A 19739-nucleotide genomic window follows, 5' to 3' on the forward strand; every position below is an offset into this window, starting at 1 on the left:
AAATGCTGCCAAGTGTAAAATGACACGGCACGCACCACGTGGAGCTTCACAGACCTTGCTAGAAAAGCCTGTGCATTGGCCTGATGGAAATGGATTTTGCGACGCTGTGTGCGGTTACAGAACTGCTGGGATGAATCTGGACGCGGCACACACGAGCATCCTGCAGATGAGACTGTTGTTTATAAGCCTTTTTTTTTTTTTTTTCCCTTTTTAGTTTTAAATACACAATAAAGAAGTAACAGTTATAAGGCAGTGAGCGATGCTAGGAGTCACTGCAATAAGCCGTGGGGTTGTACAGTCCCTCTTTTTTTCTCTCTCTCTCTCTCTCTCTCTCTCTCTCTCTCTCTCTCTCTCTCTCTCTCTCTCTCTCTCTCTCTCTCCCAGTATTGTAAAAAAATAAAAATGTCTTTGTAATGAGAGGCATCAGCTGCGATCTTTAATTAGAATGCTCGTTATTATTCTCTATTATTTATAAAGCGCCATCATGAACATAATAGGAGTAGAGGCTGGCAGAATTGCCAGGATAGAATATGAGGTATCTGCCACTGGGGGGGATCCTACATGCCAAAGTTACAATATGTGGGTTATAATAAAAGGATGCATACTTCCATACACCAACATCTCTGCTTCTCTGCTGCACCTAGGTGCACCAAGGTTTATTAGCATAAGCTTTTCATCTATTGTTCTCGGTTCTTACAGCAGGGGATTAAGTCTGACTGCCCAGGCTCAGTTAATCCTATTAACGGGATAGATGTGTAGGGCTCCATCTGTAGCCTCCTTTTTATTTTGTGGTCTTTCAGTGAGGATGCCCAAAGTTGGAACTATTTATCTGCTCCATAAATACATTTAGAAAGGAGCAGATCCTTCTGTAAGCACAGAGACCTTCCAGTAGGGGACAGACCTGTCTTAGGCAAACCTTAACATTTTGTCAGCGGGCACCCCTAAAATGTCACTGGCAGCTGATGGCAGAGGGAGGAGGGTCTGCAGCTTTACCCCGGGGTCTGTTCTCTCCTATAGGTAAATATTCAGGTTTCCTATAGGTCACTGAGGCGATAGAGCCAGCCCCGGGAAGCCTTGTGTCCCTTCTGCGCAATAGTAATGTCTTCATTGTAGTTTAGTGCTGCACGGTTACGTTGACTGTGGAGTGAAGTATTCTTGCCAGTCACCAATATGGCCCCAGTCTTTTTATTATCAAAAAGTTTATTTATATAGTGCACACATACTCCGCAGCACTTTATAGAGAATATTTGGCCATTTACATCAGTCCCTGCCCCAGTGGAGCTTAGTCTATGGGGCAGAAGTATTAACCTGGAGAAGGCATAAGGAAGTGATAAACCAGTGATATGTGGAAGGTGATAAAGGCAGCAGCCAATCAGATCCTCACTGTTAATTTACATATTGGAGCTGATTGGCTGGTGCCTTTATCACCTTGCACATATCACTGGTTTATTACTTCCTTATGCCTTCTCCAGGTTAATACATCTGCCCCAATATTCCCTATCACATGTGTATATACACACACACACACACACACACATTCACACTAGGGTTAATTTTGTTGGGAGACAATTAACTCTACCGGTATATATTATTGGAGGAAACCGGAGCCACACAAGCACGCAGAGAATAAAAAAATATTTAGGTTCATCAATAAGGATGCATTTAGATATATTAACTGAAAGCAGCAAAAAAAGAAATAAAAATTGTTTTAACCCATAGCAAAGCTGCTTTCCTTTTGTATATGGAGTCTGGTTGCTATGAGTTACAGTATGTTTTGCATGTGTGTTTTTTTTTTTTTCATTTCAACGCAGTGTGAGCAGTAAATGTAAATTCTGATTGAAATAATGCAGGAGTGACCGTGGTCTAAGGAAAGGCATCTGCTACGTGTAAGTGCTCAGTATGGTGTTCTGGCACTCACCAGTGGTCCTAGTACAGCAGAATGTTTCGGTATTGTAAGTCCATCACGTCATGCATCCTTCCGGATCTCCAGCAGATGGCGACCTTGCTGCATCATACGTTCCATTCATTTCTTATTCTTGCTCCGCTATTATTTATCGCCAACAGATCTGTGAATTAACTTTAATTATGTAGATTGGTTGAAAATGAGAAACAAATTATAGAATCCGTGTCATATCGCTCCATAAAATTTACCTTCAAAATTAATTGAACAGTTACTATTCCCGTCTAATAGTGCTGTTGTAAGTGGCATGGGAGCTGAGTTTTGCGTGTAAAGCGAGCACAGATGTAGCACTTACAGTATAGATGGCCATATGTTTGCCATAATCTTTCTGGTCAGTGTTTTCTTTATCCTCCTGGGTAAGGAACCTGTAGGGAGCTACCCACACGACAGCCGGCAATCTCATGGGAATTGGCGCAGAGTGGTAGATCAGAAGAATCACATTTAGAAGCTTCTCTATGTATTGCACGTTGCGCACATACACGTGCTATGGTTCATATTCCCAATGTGTTGTGCTATGTAACACAATTGTCATCAGTACGGCTGGTGTAGTGGTTGGCATTACTGCCTCATAGCACTGAGGTCATGAGTTCCATTCCCACCATGGCTCTAACTGTGTGGAGTTTGTATATTCTCCCTGTTCTTGTGTGGGTTTCCTCCAGGTACTCCGGTTTCCTCCCACAATCCAAAAATATACTGATAGATTGATTGGCTCCCAAAAAAAAAGAACCCTAGCGTGAATAAATGGAGCTTACAATCTATATTCCCTACCACATGTACACCATGTACATGTAGGGAATATAGATTGTAAGCTCCACTGGGGCAGGGACTGATGTGAATGGGCAAATATTCTCTGGAAAGCGCTGCAGAATGTGTGCGCTATATAAATAACTGGTACTAAATAAATCAATGTGTGTTTCTCTCATGGTGCGTTACTGAAAATACACAGTACACAAACTGGATTTTCATTAGGTCGGAAAGTTCTCCAAATAAATATATGGTAGAACTGTGGCGTCCGGTACCCATCTTGCGGTTGTGCTTTCAAAGTGCTGATAGGTAAGAGATGTATCTCCGTTTGTAAGAGAAGTTGAATTGCAAACATTTGCTCTTCCCTGGAATTATTAACCAAGTCCATGTGCTGTAAGATCCGGCCAATCTGCCGGCACTTTAGGTAGTGGACTGCTCCATCAGTGCAACTGTTTTGTATGTTTTAATCTTTTTTGTTTCATCAGGTGTTTTGTTTTTATACTAGTACTGTGTGATAACTATTATTTTTATTTTGAAAACAGTTCCAGTACGTAGGAAGCACCGTCGACGCTCACAGTGGGGCCGGGGGATAATCCGGAAGAAGAAACCCAATTATTTAAAGAAAGAAGAAGAGGAGGAGGAGGATGATGAGGAGGAAGAGGAAGGGAATGATGATCCCTTGGAGAACGGGGACTGCCTTGAAGAGAATGGAGAGGAGGTGGGAGATCACTCGGCAACCAATGACGAGTCCTCTTGTGACATTATGGACAGAGTTGTGGCCCACAGGAATGGGCCGACCGTGAAAGGCGGCAGCTGCTTAACCACGGAGGAGGACAGCTCTAATGGGTCAACGGTGGTCAACAGCAATAGAGCATTCAAAGACCCCACAGTAGCTGCGAAGGAGCCACCACTTGCTACAGACTACTTAAATGGGAGCACTTCATTGGATAGCTTAGAAAGCACACCACTATCAGCTCTCCATAATGGGAAAGGGGCCCCCAGCGCCCCCGTAACCACAGACAAAGACTCCGGCTCAGGAGCCCACCACAATAAAGAATTAGTTAACTGTCATAATGATGCAAGCTTGGATAGTAACACAGGGCCGCAGCAAACGCAAGTAGCGGGTGACAATGACGACCTTGAGACGGTACAAGAGATTGTACGAGAAGGTGAGTAGGTTCTTTTCTCTCCTGTTTTGTTTAGACTAGATAAGTGTAAAGTATACAGTTTAAAGGGGTGGTCTTCTGTATGCCGGCGGTCGGGCTCCCGACGCTCAGTATACCGGCGCCGGGAGCCCGACAGCCGGCATACCGACACTTATTTTCCCTCGTGGGGGTACACGACCCCCATAGAGGGAGAATAAAATAGTGTGGCGCGCGTAGCGTGGCGAGCGCAGCGAGCCCGCAAGGGGCTCATTTGCGCTCGCCACACTGTCGGTAAGCCGGCGGTCGGGCTCCCGGCGCCGGTATGCTGGTCGCCGGGAGCCCGACCGCCGGCCAGCCGTAGTGAACCCGTTTAAAGGGTACACTACACCCACAACTGAAAGTTTGCTTTCTGGCGGAGCCTAATAAGTTATAACAGTGGTACACAAACCCAGCACTCAAGACCTCAAACAGTTCATGTTTTCCAGATCGCCTGTGGATCCTTAACCTTCCATGAACCATGTGAAAAAAAGGAAATATTTTACCTTTAGTGAACCAGGTGGAAAAATAGTGCTAGCCGCACTAAACCGCCATCACTACACAAAAACTGGCAGTGTGTCAACTCCAGCTACACAAAACGGCAACTTGCTTGCAGTATTCTTTTTTTTATTTTTTTTTATTATTATTTTTGGAGTTTAAATTTTGCTGTTGCTTGTCACACCCCACCTAGTGCTTAGAAGGATAAAATGTGACAGGTAATCTGCTGGGTGACTGAGAAAACAGGACCTGTTGGGGGTCCTGAGAACTAGGTTTGAGAGCCACGGAGTTAAACATTAATAGAAAATATCTCTGTTAGCAATTTAACTGATGAGCCCTCAGTGTCCGCTATAAAAGAGGAATAATAATTACTTACTCCAGCCGATGAAGAGGTTTTTTTTTTTTTTTTCCCCCCACTTAGCAGCACCTCTGGTATTGGGCAGACATTGGGTTACCATAGTGTGTGCTGTACAGTAATAATACACTTCTCTGGGATTGTGTTAGACATTAGGTTACCATAACAGCAGTGTGTGTTGTACAGTGACCATAGACCTATCTGGGATTGGGGCAGACATTGTGTTACCATAGCGGCAGTGTGTTGTACAGTGACCATACACCTCTCTGGGATTGGGCAGACATTGGGTTACCATAGCAGCAGTGTGTGTTGTACAGTGAGTATACACCTCTCTGGGATTGGGCAGACATTGGGTTACCATAGCGGCAGTGTATTGTACAGTGACCATACACCTCTCTGGGATTGGGCAGACATTGGGTTACCATAGCGGCAGTGTATTGTACAGTGACCATACACCTCTCTGGGATTGGGCAGACATTGGGTTACCATAGCAGCAGTGTGTGTTGTACAGTGAGTATACACCTCTCTGGGATTGGGCAGACATTGGGTTACCATAGCAGCAGTGTGTGTTGTACAGTGAGTATACACCTCTGGGATTGGGCAGACATTGGGTTACCATAGCAGCAGTGTGTTGTACAGTGACCATACACCTCTCTGGGATTGGGCAGACATTGGGTTACCATAGCAGCAGTGTGTGTTGTACAGTGAGTATACACCTCTCTGGGATTGGGTTAGACATTGGGTTACCATAGCAGCAGTGTGTGTTGTACAGTGCGGATACACTTCTCTGGGATTGGAGCAGACATTGTGTTACCATAGCAGCAGTGTGCTGTACAGTGATAATACACCTCTCTGGGATTGGAGCAGACATTGTGTTACCATAGCAGCAGTGTGTTGTACAGTGCGGATACACTTCTCTGGGATTGGAGCAGACATTGTGTTACCATAGCAGCAGTGTGTTGTACAGTGATAATACACCTCTCTGGGATTGGAGCAGACATTGTGTTACCATAGCAGCAGTGTGCTGTACAGTGATAATACACCTCTCTGGGATTGGAGCAGACATTGGGTTACCATAGCAGCAGTGTGTTGTACAGTGACCATACACCTCTCTGGGATTGGGCAGACATTGGGTTACCATAGCAGCAGTGTGTGTTGTACAGTGACCATACACCTCTCTGGGATTGGGCAGACATTGGGTTACCATAGCAGCAGTGTGTGTTGTACAGTGAGTATACACCTCTCTGGGATTGGGTTAGACATTGGGTTACCATAGCAGCAGTGTGTGTTGTACAGTGCGGATACACTTCTCTGGGATTGGAGCAGACATTGTGTTACCATAGCAGCAGTGTGTGTTGTACAGTGCGGATACACTTCTCTGGGATTGGAGCAGACATTGTGTTACCATAGCAGCAGTGTGCTGTACAGTGATAATACACCTCTCTGGGATTGGAGCAGACATTGTGTTACCATAGCAGCAGTGTGTTGTACAGTGATAATACACCTCTCTGGGATTGGAGCAGACATTGTGTTACCATAGCAGCAGTGTGTGTTGTACAGTGATAATACACCTCTCTGGGATTGGAGCAGACATTGTGTTACCATAGCAGCAGTGTGCTGTACAGTGATAATACACCTCTCTGGGATTGGAGCAGACATTGTGTTACCATAGCGGCAGTGTGCTGTACAGTGATAATACACCTCTCTGGGATTGGGCAGACATTGGGTTACCATAGCAGCAGTGTGCTGTACAGTGATAATACACCTCTCTGGGATTGGGCAGACATTGGGTTACCATAGCAGCAGTGTGCTGTACAGTGATAATACACCTCTCTGGGATTGGGCAGACATTGGGTTACCATAGCGGCAGTGTGTGTTGTAGAGTGACCATACAGCTCTCTGGGATTAGGGCCAGTGGCGGATCTAGACTTTTTACTTTTGAAGGGGATGGTTTAAGAATCCTGACACCTCAGGATTTTAGATAAAAATAAATAAAACTTTGCAAACCTTTTATAACACAAACTCCACCTCAGTCCTTAAGGCACACTAACAGTTAAGGTCAATGCTTGTTCCCCCCTTGTCTGTATGTTGTTATGTTAGACAGCCCTGTCTGTATGACCTTTATAATTATTTACATATTACCAGTTATTTACATAGCGCGCACACATTCCGCAACACTTTAACAGAGAATATTTGGCCATTCACATCAGCCCCAGTGAAGCTTACAATCTGTATTCCCTATGACATATTATGTACCCAGTGGCAGATACACATATCCCCCCCCCCCCCCATGGCAGATACACATATGCCCCCTCCCCCCCAGTGGCAGATACACATATATGCGCCCCCCCCCCCGTGGCAGATACACACATATATGCTTTCCCCCCCGTGGCAGATACACATATATGCTTTCCCCCCCGTGGCAGATACACATGTATGCTTTCCCCCCCGTGGCAGATACACATGTATGCTTTCCCCCCCGTGGCAGATACACATATATGCTTTCCCCCCCGTGGCAGATACACATATGTGCTTTCCCCCCCCTTGGCAGATACACATATATGCTTTCCCCCCCGAGTGGCAGATACACACATATGCCTCCCCCCACCCACCCAGTGGCAGATACAATCTTGTCCTTGAAATAGGAAGCAAGATGTTGTGCACGGATAGTGGCTGGTGGGATTGGTGAGGGACAGATAAGAAGTGGTTTTAAATGTATTAAAAAGTTTGGGGTTAGAGGCTTAAGCAGTGATGACAGACTGGAATTCTGTTTGGCAGTGTACAGAGCATTACGATATGAGTGGCACATTTTCTTATATGTGAGGAAGTCCCTTGAACTATGAGAGAGAGAGTAGTTTGGAGGCATGGGGAGATTGTGGACTGTCAATAATGATATTGAAATCGCCCATAGTGATGGTGGAGATGGCATGGGGGAGAAGAAGTAATGGAGCCAGGCAGAAAAATCTTCCAGAAACTTTTTGGGTTGCCCAGGTGGGCTACAGATAGCAGCAACACGCAGAGAGAAAGTGTTGACAATCCTAATAGAATGTATTTCAAATAAAGTAAATGTGAGTGATGGAACCAGTGGTAGAACGGTGTATGTGAAAAATTGGAACCATAGTATTCTAACACCACCTCCTTTACTATTACCAGGCCTGGAGGTGTGTGTGAAGTGGAGCCCACCATGTGACAGTGCTGCAGGTGATGCTGTGTCTGCTTGTGTGAGCCATGTTTCTGTTATAGCTAGCATTGAGGGGTTCTTTTTTTTTTTTTTTTTACTGAAAAGGTCATGAATAGATGTTAATGTGCATTCCATAAGGCACATTTTAGTGACTTGGAAGGAGATGGGAGACACGTGATGTTTATACGTGTTTTGGATTTACATTCCGTAGTGAATCAGCTGAATACGAGTGTGGTATGTGGATGGGACCTGGATTTGGAGATATGTCACCAGCTAATAGAAGGAGAGAGAGGAGTATAGTTGTAGGAGGTGTGTAATTTTTGTGGTGACGGGTTGAGGATGTTTTAGTCGGTGTATATAGATCCGTTAAAAGCTCAAGTGTTTAATAAGAGGGGAGTGTATTAATGAGGGTACAGTGTGCACTGAGAGATGAGTTGCAGTGATATTGAAGGATGTTACCGCTTTAAAGAGGATTCCATGTAGTGATATTGGGAAACAGTTTGTGGTACATGGTGTTTTTGGAATTAAAGTATAGATAATTAGGTTAATACTTTGTAGGTCCATCACGTGCAGTGATTACTGCAGATGCCATTCTAGGCAAGCTGTCCACAAGTTCCTGGACAACAGCAGGTGGTATGTTTTGCCATTCCAACTTAAGTACAGTGACCAACTGTGATACTGAAGAAGGTCAAGTCGGTCCAGAATGTACCCGTCGCTCCAATTCATCCCAGAGGTTTTCAATGGGGTTAAGATCTGGACTTATACTCTGATTCTTCTGTATACCATCCAGCATCTCCCTGATAAAAAAAAACCTGTAGTCTTTTCCGAAGTACTGCCACAATATAGGGAGCACAGAGTTATGCACATTTTATACTTAGAGTTACTGGGGGTGATTCAGACCTGATCGCTACTGTGCCTTCTCGCACAGCGGGCAATAAGGTCCTAACTCTGTATGCACGCGCGTTGGACAACAACAAAGGGCATCGCTGGTCAGCGACAGGTCGGTGTGAAAAATCTGATCGCACAGGCGTTCGTAAGGTGATTGACAGGAAGCGTTTTAAGGGAAGGCGCCTGATGTTGGCTCCGGCCCAGATCAGCCTGTTGTGATTGCACTGTAGGAGTAAGTCCTGGGCTGCGCAGGGACTGCACACAATGGATTTTTGCAGCTCTGCTTACACATGCGAACACAGGCGACTATCTGAACACATGACACCAAAGTTAGCAGCCCAGCGACCAGGTCTGAATCAACCCCATTGTGACTATGCATTACAGCTAGTGGACCCATGCCAAACCAGATGAAACAGCCCCACAGCATAAGGCCACCACCTCCATGCTTTACTTTAGTTATTATAGACTCTAGCATCAGACGTTCTCCTGGCAATCGCCAAACATGTCCATGTGATCTGAAAAGTGTAAATTGTGATTAGTCACTCCATAACACTCGCTGCCATTGTCCCACTGTCCAGTTGTTACACTCTTTACACCATTACACTGGGCTACATTCTTATTTGTGATTAAAGGTTTGAGTAGTTGCTCGCCTATAATATCCAAAGTGCTCCTGTCGAAACCAGCACATTAGTGGCCATTTGGAACTCCTGTGCAATGGTATGCTTGGGACGACCCCTGTTCTTTTGCAGCTCCCTGTTCTTCCAGTGAGAGGTCCATTCCTGCAATGACCGGTCTTCTTCCACGCATTAATAAGATAAGAGACAGTGGATTTAGGAACCTTCTTAACATTGGCAATGCTTTTCATACACTTACCGTATATACTCGAGTATAAGTCGACCCGAATATAAGCCGAGGCACCTAATTCTACCACAAAAACCTGGGAAAACTTATTGACTCGAGTATAAGCCTAGGGTGGGAAATGCAGCTCTAGCCGTACACAGCCCTCAGTGCCAGATATGCCCTCATAGTGCCAGATATGCCCCCACAGTGCTGCCAGATATGCCCCCACAGTGCTGCCAGTTATGCCCCCACAGTGCTGCCAGATATGCCCCCACAGTGCTGCCAGATATGCCCCCACAGTGCTGCCAGATATGCCCCCACAGTGCTGCCAGATATGCCCCCACAGTGCTGCCAGATATGCCCCCACAGTGCTGCCAGATATGCCCCCACAGTGCTGCCAGATATGCCCCCACAGTGCTGCCAGATATGCCCCCACAGTGCTGCCAGATATGCCCCCACAGTGCTGCCAGATATGCCCCCACAGTGCTGCCAGATATGCCCCCACAGTGCTGCCAGTTATGCCCCCACAGTGCTGCCAGATATGCCCCCACAGTGCTGCCAGATATGCGCCCACAGTGCTGCCAGATATGCGCCCACAGTGCTGCCAGTTATGCCCCCACAGTGCTGCCAGATATGCCCCCACAGTGCTGCCAGATATGCCCCCACAGTGCTGCCAGATATGCCCCCACAGTGCTGCCAGATATGCCCCCACAGTGCTGCCAGATATGCCCCCACAGTGCTGCCAGTTATGCCCCCACAGTGCTGCCAGATATGCCCCCACAGTGCTGCCAGATATGCCCCCACAGTGCTGCCAGTTATGCCCCCACAGTGCTGCCAGATATGCCCCCACAGTGCTGCCAGATATGCCCCCACAGTGCTGCCAGATATGCCCCCACAGTGCTGCCAGATACGTTCCCTCCCCAAGTGCCAGGTATGCCCCACAGTGCTGTTACTTACCCCTCCGTCGATCCCGCGCTGTCTTCTGGAGGGACACGAAGCACACAGCGTGCGCGGCTCTCCTGTGCCCCTCCTGCATCTTCGGCGGCCGCGGCGGGTCTATTATAGGAAGTGCCGGTTCGTGATCAGAGGTCACGAACGGGTATTTCCTGTAATAGAACCGCCGCTGCTGCCGCCGGAGATGCAGGAGGGACACAGGAGCGCCGCGCGCTGTGCGCTCCATGTCCCTCCTTCACACTGCTCTGCCTCTGCCTGCACTGACTCGAGTATAAGCCGAGGTGGCTTTTTCAGCACAAAAAAAAGTGCTGAAAAAGTCGGCTTATACTCGAGTATATACGGTACCTCCAATCGAGTAGCCTACAATGGTTCCCTGTTCAAACTCTGTTATCTCCTTTTGGCAAGCCATTTCTTTAGCAAATGATCTAATTGGTGCCCCTCTACCCATTTTATACCTTCACAAATACATATAAATATATACATATATTACACATGCCGAGAAACGCTCAGGTCTACAGGTGTAGATTTAAGGACCAGCTGCTTCTCCCATGGGCAGCTTTACGTGGCTTGCTCACGAGTTAGTAGCCCTAAGCATCTTCTAGTGTTAAAGCAAATACGATCAATGTGTACAATATAAAATATACATCACAATATTGGATGGCACAGTCTCGTAAAATTAGTTCCGCTTAACAGTAACAGATCCACACGTGCAAAGCCACTATAGCTCTGTAGCAATGGCCGGCACTCCAGTTTAAAAGTTCCGTAACAGCCTTGGTGCACCACTTGGGGCTCCTAATGTTATACTGTATATTTCAAAATAGGTAGCACTCCGTTGTTTTGAATGACACCGTGAAAGCCACAATGGGTCATTTGCCAAAGTTTCAGAAGTGTAACACTACTTTTTTTCAGTATTTCTATTTTTATTTGTTCTTGAATCTATGTATGTGGACTCTGCACTCAGACACGGGGAAATGTATCAAAGCTTGGTCCAATCATCTCCTAACAGTCATTTTTCAAACACCGCCTGTGAAATGGTAGTTAGAATCTGGTTGGTTGGTAGTCTCTCCACTTTCTCTCCAAGGTTTGAGACATCTACCCCACAGGGAGAAGAGGAGACTCTACCGTTGGGTCAGTCTGTATATACGGAAAAGCACTGGGATTTAGCCAGCTGCTCTCTCGCCAGAACAAAGCGTCTGTGTAATAAACGCTCCAAGCTTTGCATTTCGGAAGCCCCAGTTTCAGGGAAGCGTTAGTAGATGGTCTCATTGGAAATAGCTGCGCAAATATCCTGGAAGATGGAGGGAGGTTGGTGCCGCGTGGAAAGGTTATGACGGGGAATCAGTCTGGTTTTTGTATGTTGAGCAGCTGGTTAATCAGAGCCACAAGCGCTTTTGGATCCTTAGTCAAACATGCTCTTAAAATATCAAGTGTCAGGAGCCTGACTTCAGGCTCTCTGTAATTATTTCTGTCCTATAAAAAGAATGTCATATTGTATACAGCACATGCTCTTGTTGGGAGAGACTTGGGATGCCGCAGGTGCGTATTTGGACCCGATCTAACAAAAAAATGGTAAAATATTTGCTAATGATAAATGTTTGTAACCGGTTTCAAGATCCAAAATAAAATATACCAGCCCCACTGGCTAGAAATTCCCATCGTTATACCTAATTACATGTCCCATACAAAATGCACATTTGGCATATCTACCTAAAATACTTTGTATTTAACTAACTTATATACAAATATTAGTGAGCACAAAAGTAAATCCTTATTTAGTAGGGACAGATCTGTGCTCCCCAATCTCTCCGCCAGGTTGTGCGCTGCGCCAATGATCATAAATACACAGGCATGGTATCGTGTAACTATTGGTGACCAGGGTTCAGTATGAATTGCTGGCACATGGGATCCCAGCAGTCATAATACAGACATTGGGATCCCGATGATTGAGAGGCCGACAGGTGAGTGTGGGCTGTTCTCCCCTACCCCCTAACCCTCTGTTCCCACAGCCTGACCTTTACCCCCCCCCCCCTTCCCCACCTTAGTGCCTGACCCTTACCACCCACCGGAGCTGCCTAAACCTAACCTCCTCCCCCCCCCCCCCCCATCCCCGCTGCTTAAACCTATCCCACCCTCCCCCGCAGCCTGACCTTAAACTACCTATCCCCCTCACCCAGTTGGGATGCAGGCTGTCGGGATTCCAACATCGGAAGTTCTGGCGTCAGTATTACTGCTGCCAGGAGCCTAACAGCCGGTATTGTGACTGCATCCCAGTGACCATGTACCTCAGTGATGTCACAGGTCATATTGGTAAATAGGGAAATGCTACCTGGTTTTATTTTTATTTTATTTTTATTTATAGCTGTTATCCATTATTTTTCAGGAACACCAAACAGAGGTAGTTTGCAGTAAATAATGCATACGATATTTGGGTATCCCACATCCTGTTTGTGACCCATGCGTCGGGTTCTGTGTCTACGTCTGACGTGTGGAGTAGCTGCCTTTTTAAGTAAAACATTCTGAACACTGGGATTTATTTCTCTTTAATTGCATGTGGGTCATGATCTGGTAAGTTGCTAGTTAGAACAATGTGATGCTTCAGTCGCTCATCCTTCCTCTTTGGCGCATTCTTCTCTGGCAGATGCATCTGGTGGCCTAATACTGGATCCATACTTGGAAGAACAGCTGGACCCGGAGCCGCCATTAATTGTTGATCACAACAGACTAGAGGTAATTTCTCTATTATTTAGACCATTTGGATTCTTCTCATCCGTTACGGGTGCAGTAGATGAGACTGCGCATTTTTACACCATAGAGATCAGTATGCCCCCAGAAGGCCGTTTTGTTCCCAGATATTTTGTATATAAACATAAAGGGGATCATAGAGCTGGACAGCAGAGAACACTGGAGCATTTGCTGCTAGCCACCAGTGGCTCCTACTGTTCACGTCTCATCTGAAACCTGTTTGATGTGTTAGACTTGCGGCAGTCTCGCTGCGAGGAGCCCATTCAGCCAGCAGACCTACTGATATCACCCACTGCGCAGGATGGAGGGTGACCTAACGGCTTGCTCCTATCAGTGTTATTTTGTAACGGTTTGCTGTGGGCGCTCAGTGTGTACCCAGCACAGAGATCAAATAAATAGTTTGTGAAGTCGGTCTTAAAAAACGAAACAAATGTTCCCCCTGCTTATGTTTTGCTGGGAATATATTCAATAAAAAAAAGAAAGAGAAAACCATAGAACATTTATTTAAAATACAATAATTTTACTAAAAATGCTTTCTTGTAGAATTTGTACACTATTATTGCGGAGTGCTAATTTGGCACCTGTTGGCCATAGTTACATGTATGGGGATCTATGGAATTCACTTTAAATTAAAAAAAAAAAAAGTGCACTTCATTGGAGCTATAGGTCTTCAATATGTTGCTAAGGGTGATTGTAGCGGATCCATTTATTCTGCGGTATATCTATAATTAGTGCAGTGACTGGCAGCCATCGTTTGGTTATTATTTTTAGAAATATGGTTTCGGCTCCTGGCATCCAGAGGAGGCAGTTAAACGATTTGCCCTGCGACACATTTATGCTAGTAACCCTCTAGAGATGGCAAGAAGAAATCTCCATGGTTTGGGCACCCCTAAGTGCTATGTTGGTTCCCTAACAAGACGTTTAGATGGGTTTAGCTAAATGAGTCCAATTGGGCATGTTACAATACTTCTGCATAGATTGTTTACATTGTACCAAGAAAAACGGCTGCGCTGAATGTCAGAAATACAGTAAAGAGAGAGCCAACGTATGAAAATGTAAAAATTTAATGCATAATAAAGATGAATATTATAATGTGGTAATACCAATAAAAACAATGAAAAATAAAATAACCCACAGAACTTGTCTCAGAATGTCTGCACGGCTGGAGGACTTATACTGTGCTGCAGCTACTGTATATTATAGAGCTAAAGTCCATGTTCCACAGCTGCCGATATACGCTGCTGAATGTGCACAAACGATGAACAATAGGTGCAATGAATAAAACTCCAAGAATGGAATGACTGCATCACCAGTGATAGTTCAGTAGTTAATACCTCTCAGGTGGGCTGGTCCGTGTGCCGGGCGTCCCCGGTCGGATGTCCTGCGTTGCCCACAGATGCTGTGCAGCGGAGAGAGGATGTAGCGCTACGTGCTGATGAGCTGGCTGAGGCGGCGTGAATGGTAACAGCCGCTGGAAACGGAAAGGCAGTCGGAAACGTACCCGTCTGGGTATAATGGAGTTGCACCAAAGTAAGACACATGAGCAAGGTGTGTGGAGAGGCGGGTCCTAACGCGTTTCGTCACGCTCCACGTGACTTTTTCAAAGGTGAGTCACTCACGCCGCCTCAGCTGGTGATGCACAGTCATTCCATTCTTGGAGTTTTATTCATTGCACCTATTGTTCATCGTTTGTGCACATTCAGCAGCGTATATCGGCAGCTGTGGAACATGGACTTTAGCTCTATAATATACAGTAGCTGCAGCACAGTATAAGTCCTCCAGCCGTGCAGACATTCTGAGACCAGTTCTGTGGGTTATTTTATTTTTCATTGTTTTTATTGGTATTACCACATTATAATATTCATCTTTATTATGCATTAAATTTTTACATTTTCATACGTTGGCTCTCTTTACTGTATTTCTGACATTCAGCGCAGCCGTTTTTCTTGGTATCTCTCGTTACATGACGACACATAGCTGTTCGGCAAGCACAGTATTTCAGAAATTTGTGTGTAGTTTACACTTTTAATCTGTGATACATCCTCTGCTGAGGCGCTTTTCCAGCAGTCAATCTATCTTTATTGTTTACATTGTGTCTGGTCTTTGGTGTGTAAGGGGTTCTCTCTGGTGTTCTCATAATAGGCACCTAATGTCTATTGTTGTCCTCAAGCATTGTTACTGATTATTATTATTTTTTCCCCTCTTTAGAAACTTCTTGATACTTTGGTGGATAAAAGTAACAATTTAACAGTTGATGAGCTAGAGAGGTGGTACTCTTTCCTCAGCCAGTGCATCTACATCCACAGAATGGACTATAACAAGACTAAGCTAGTGGAGGTGAGTGACCAGCGAAGGCTCGCCGCTTTCCCGAGCGCAGGAAATAATGGTCAGATGGGATTTGTGCCATGAATACAATATTATTGTATAATGTGTTACTGTGCTTCTATATATAAAACCTAAGAATGGCTGATTTTGGGGTTAACCGACTTCTTTTCTGTCTCCCGTTTCTCTCGCAGGATTTGGAAAGAACAGTTCATAAGATGCAAACATTCCTGTGAAAGTTGCCATAACCGCAACGTTACTGCGCGACTCCTCGTGGGAGAGCAGCCCCTCTGAGCTAGTTTATTTATTTCTGGTAGCACCAAGTCTGCTCTGAGCCTCTCTCTGTATCTCCAGTGTTCAACCTCTCATCTGCTGTTCAATGAGATTGGTGCTATTGTCTCAGGTACCTGATGCCAACCAGCCTACTAGAACCAAACAGAACTTCACATCACAGTGGACAAAACTCAACATCACAGCTTGAAGATTTGCGGTGCTAATGGCGGGCGGATTAAAAGTCCACCCATCTCTGTTTAACTTCTTTCCAACGCCAGAAAGCCATCCGCACCAACATCCCTCTTCCCGTCTTACAAGGGGGTATCAAAATTCATGCGATGGAACTGATAAACTGGATCCTTCAAAAGCCAGGAGCTTGTATTTATTACTTTCTGTTTCCGTCTCGTTTTTGTCTCACCGCTCCCTAAAACATCAACTTTTTCCGGACGTGTCTGGCATCAATTATTTTTTCTTTTCAGAAACAAGTGTGGGAACCGGTCAGTGGCAGCTTATTACTAAACCCTAGCTCAAAGCTTGCCCCTCTCTGTGCCTTGTAACACTATATTAGGGTATTCTAATGATTTGGGCGTGTTGCGGTTAGGAAAGGAACAATCCGCTTGTGTGTTTGTTTTTTTTGCTTTCGGACATTTATATCTTTCTCCGCATTCACCTTCAAATGAGCAAAATTGATGGGTATGTCAGTGGTGCCCACAGTGGTGTCCTGCAACCCAGTTAGTATTTTCTATTGGTGCTGGAAACCCTAAGTGGTTAACTCCTCACTGATATCTACCTACTTCACCTGTAGTCCTGTATACCTCTCGCCAGAGGCAAAAAAATACAAGTATCTCCGTGATTTATGAATCTGAGGTAATAACAAATGTCAAATCCATCTACGTATTCAACATTGCTCCACTCACCAAAATTTTTGTCTGACATCATTCCCATCCCCTTTTAGTGTATAGACCCCCTACCCCCAATCATCCTTAAGTAACGCCTGCTTTGGCCTATTTCCCACATTTGCCAGGCTTACAATGTGACCCCTACATAGGCACCAGTTTGACACTTGATGTTTTAGTCCATTGGCACATGTGTGGCGTGACGGCGCTAAATATTTCACTGTTATGTGGGATCGTTGACTTGATAAACATATGCTAAGGCTTTGGGGTTTTGTTTTTTTATAAGTGATTAGAAATAATGACTGAATTGTAGGAAGGAAAACACATTGCCATTTATTTTTTTTTAGGGTTTTTTTTTTTTTTTTACCTTTTAATTAAAAAAAAAAAGTTCAATTTCTGTTATACAACGAAGACTCTCTATGCATCAGAGGCAAACGTCATGAAAATCACATCCCAAATAAAACCTTTTACCGGTGGCGCTTTGTTAACATTTTACAGTCCAGTATTGAACCAGCACGAACAAGTTACTGTAGTGCATTTTTTTTATTTGTTTGTTTTCTCTTGTGCAGTTTGTGTTTTTGTGCTTTATGCTTGCAAATACCCCACAGAGGATGCCGGAATTATTATATAACTCCTTAGTTGCTCTGCCGTCATATGGGGAGCAGCCTTCCTCATCTATACAGGAAGTAACGTTGATCTGTACTGTACCGTGGCTGTCCACTGATACCAATGGCTAGCAATCAACTAAAAGCACCAGTGTACTATCTGTGTATGTAATCCATCATCATTTGATTTATCTTCAATCTGTGGTCAGAGTAGGTTATCATTACCATGTTTGGCACGTGAACTATACATTGCGTACAGACGTTGCAGACTGCGCTCTGTGAGCTATCCTGTAGAGCAGAGCAGTCTGGGAGTTTTAGGTGAAGTGCACATTTTGACTACCCTTTAGGGGCACTTTAACAGCAACTCCACTTTAAACCGATGGAGCGATTTATTCATGATCGATTTGCTTTGCTGCCAGGGCTACAAGTGGGAGAAAGTGCGTCCTAATAAAGTCTGCATTTTTATCCATTTAGAAATTACTCTAAATAAAATGCTCAATGAAAACGTAGCATATTTATTTACTTAAATGGAAGAGTTATTTGGCTGCCTTGTCTGCGCTACGTTTCTTTTTTAGCTAGATGCAGGGCTAAATTTAATTGTAATGCCCAAAGCGTTATCCGATTGGAACAGAACAGGTTTTTTGTGAAATAAGCAGTATATTGTACGCCACTGATTTTCTTAAAGCAAGTCTAGCGGATTGAAAAATTGGGTTGGCCACTTTTTTTTGGTAATCCAAAAAAAAATGTAAAAAAAAAAATCATACGCCCACTTTCTTTCTTAAAGGTTTTTTTCTGTGTTTTTTTTTTGTATAATCCATTTTGTAAATCTGCATTTTGCTACAATAACTCAGACAAGCGTTGCAAACTTTCTACGACAGTGAACTTTAAAAAAAAATAAAAATAAAATACTTAGGTCCTGTGTAATGTAAATGAGGTCAGCTTTAGTAATAAAATTAAAAGTAAGAGAAAAAAAAAAATTTTATTTTTAAAATTAAGTTGAAATGAAGTTCAGTTGCTGCTGTTTCTGTTATTCAGTAGGTTTGATAACAGGCTTTCCCAGCAGATTTAGACCTAAAATGTGAGCACAATTGGGCCAAGATGGGCAAAATGTTTAAGGTCAAACACAGAACGGAGGCAGCTAATTGTGTGGGTTATTTTTTTTGCCTGAACCAATTCTGATGAAAGCGACAGGGCTGGTATTTCCATGAGTCACCCAAGTCAGGAGGTCTCGCTTTGCATGCCAAACATTTCAGGCGCACCAAAGCCACAAAGAGTTCCAATGTTAATCGTCAGACTTTTTTTTTTTTTTTTTGGTTCCCCAACACAGAGCGCTGGCTGCCCCTGGAGCTTAAACGCACACCCTTCCTCATTAGCTGACAGTGGCGATGGAGCAGTGTGTCTTTAATAACACAATGTGATCACGCTTCACATGCTTCTCCTGCAGGAGTGCTGCTGCTTCTCAGTGTCTTGGATTGGCTGGAAGTGTGGACCTGGGCTGTTGGGTTCCTTGGGGCTGCCCACAAGAGCAGCACCACAGAAATGGACCTCTGCCTCTCCGGCTCTACACTACTAATGTGCGTTGTGTGGGGGCAGGCAGGAAGCAGAGGATATCTAGTTCCATTCCACTAACTCTGGGGAGCAGTCTATTAATTCTTTAGGGACAGATGGCGTCACACAGGTATCCCTCTAACTAGTGAATTTCCTCTGCTCTCAAAATTGCTGTAAGTAACCTGTGCTTGGCGTCTAACTTCCCTACTGCATATGTTTTGTGGTCTGATTTTTTTGGAGCCGCATAGTGTTTCGTGTCTCTTGTTTTTTGTTTTTCTTTGTTTTTTCTTCTCTTTTTTTAAATTGTATTTGTTTTTTGTTTGGAAGGGATTTCAATGTTTTTTGAGCGAGTTACCTATTGAAAGTTGGCAAATCTGTATGTGTATATAAGAGGTTTATTTTGTATTCTAATTTACTTTATATTATACCTCCCAATCTTTCTCTTTCTCATTCCCCCCCCCCCCTCCTCTTTTTTTTTATGGGAAGCATTAGAATAAAAACAAGTTTTAAATTTAAGGTGTTTTACTTGTATCAAAACGTAGCTGTGAAACGATTCCCACTGTTGGTTTTTCCGGAAGCCAGTCTGCAATCCACCTTCCTGGTTGGCAGGGATAGAGAACAGCTAGTGGTTCCGCTCGCGGCAGTAGTGCTCTGTTGAACCGTTGCCTTTTTCCAGGAGACTAAAATCTGTAGTGATAAGTCATTTTTCAACCCTCATCCCCCCCCCCCCCCCCCCCTTCCCCATCCTCCGC

The 19739-nt window shown here is 44.6% G+C and overlaps 1 protein-coding gene across 4 annotated transcripts in view; it reads left to right on the plus strand.

Annotated features, from left to right (window-relative positions):
* ATAD2B (ATPase family AAA domain containing 2B) overlaps nt 1-18758 on the plus strand; it is a 204523-nt gene extending 185765 nt beyond the window's left edge. For all 4 annotated transcript variants that reach the window (XM_063915299.1, XM_063915300.1, XM_063915301.1 and 1 more), the window contains exons 25-28: nt 3247-3873; nt 13240-13328; nt 15552-15680; nt 15860-18758. In XM_063915299.1, the coding sequence (XP_063771369.1) occupies nt 3247-3873; nt 13240-13328; nt 15552-15680; nt 15860-15901 (887 nt within the window). In that variant the 3' untranslated portion in view covers nt 15902-18758. The remainder of the gene's footprint in view (nt 1-3246; nt 3874-13239; nt 13329-15551; nt 15681-15859) is intronic.
* Nucleotides 18759-19739: the final 981 nt, after the last annotated feature.

The sequence above is a fragment of the Pseudophryne corroboree genome, chromosome 4 (assembly GCF_028390025.1).
Source record: "Pseudophryne corroboree isolate aPseCor3 chromosome 4, aPseCor3.hap2, whole genome shotgun sequence".
Classification (NCBI taxonomy): Eukaryota; Metazoa; Chordata; class Amphibia; order Anura; family Myobatrachidae; genus Pseudophryne; species Pseudophryne corroboree.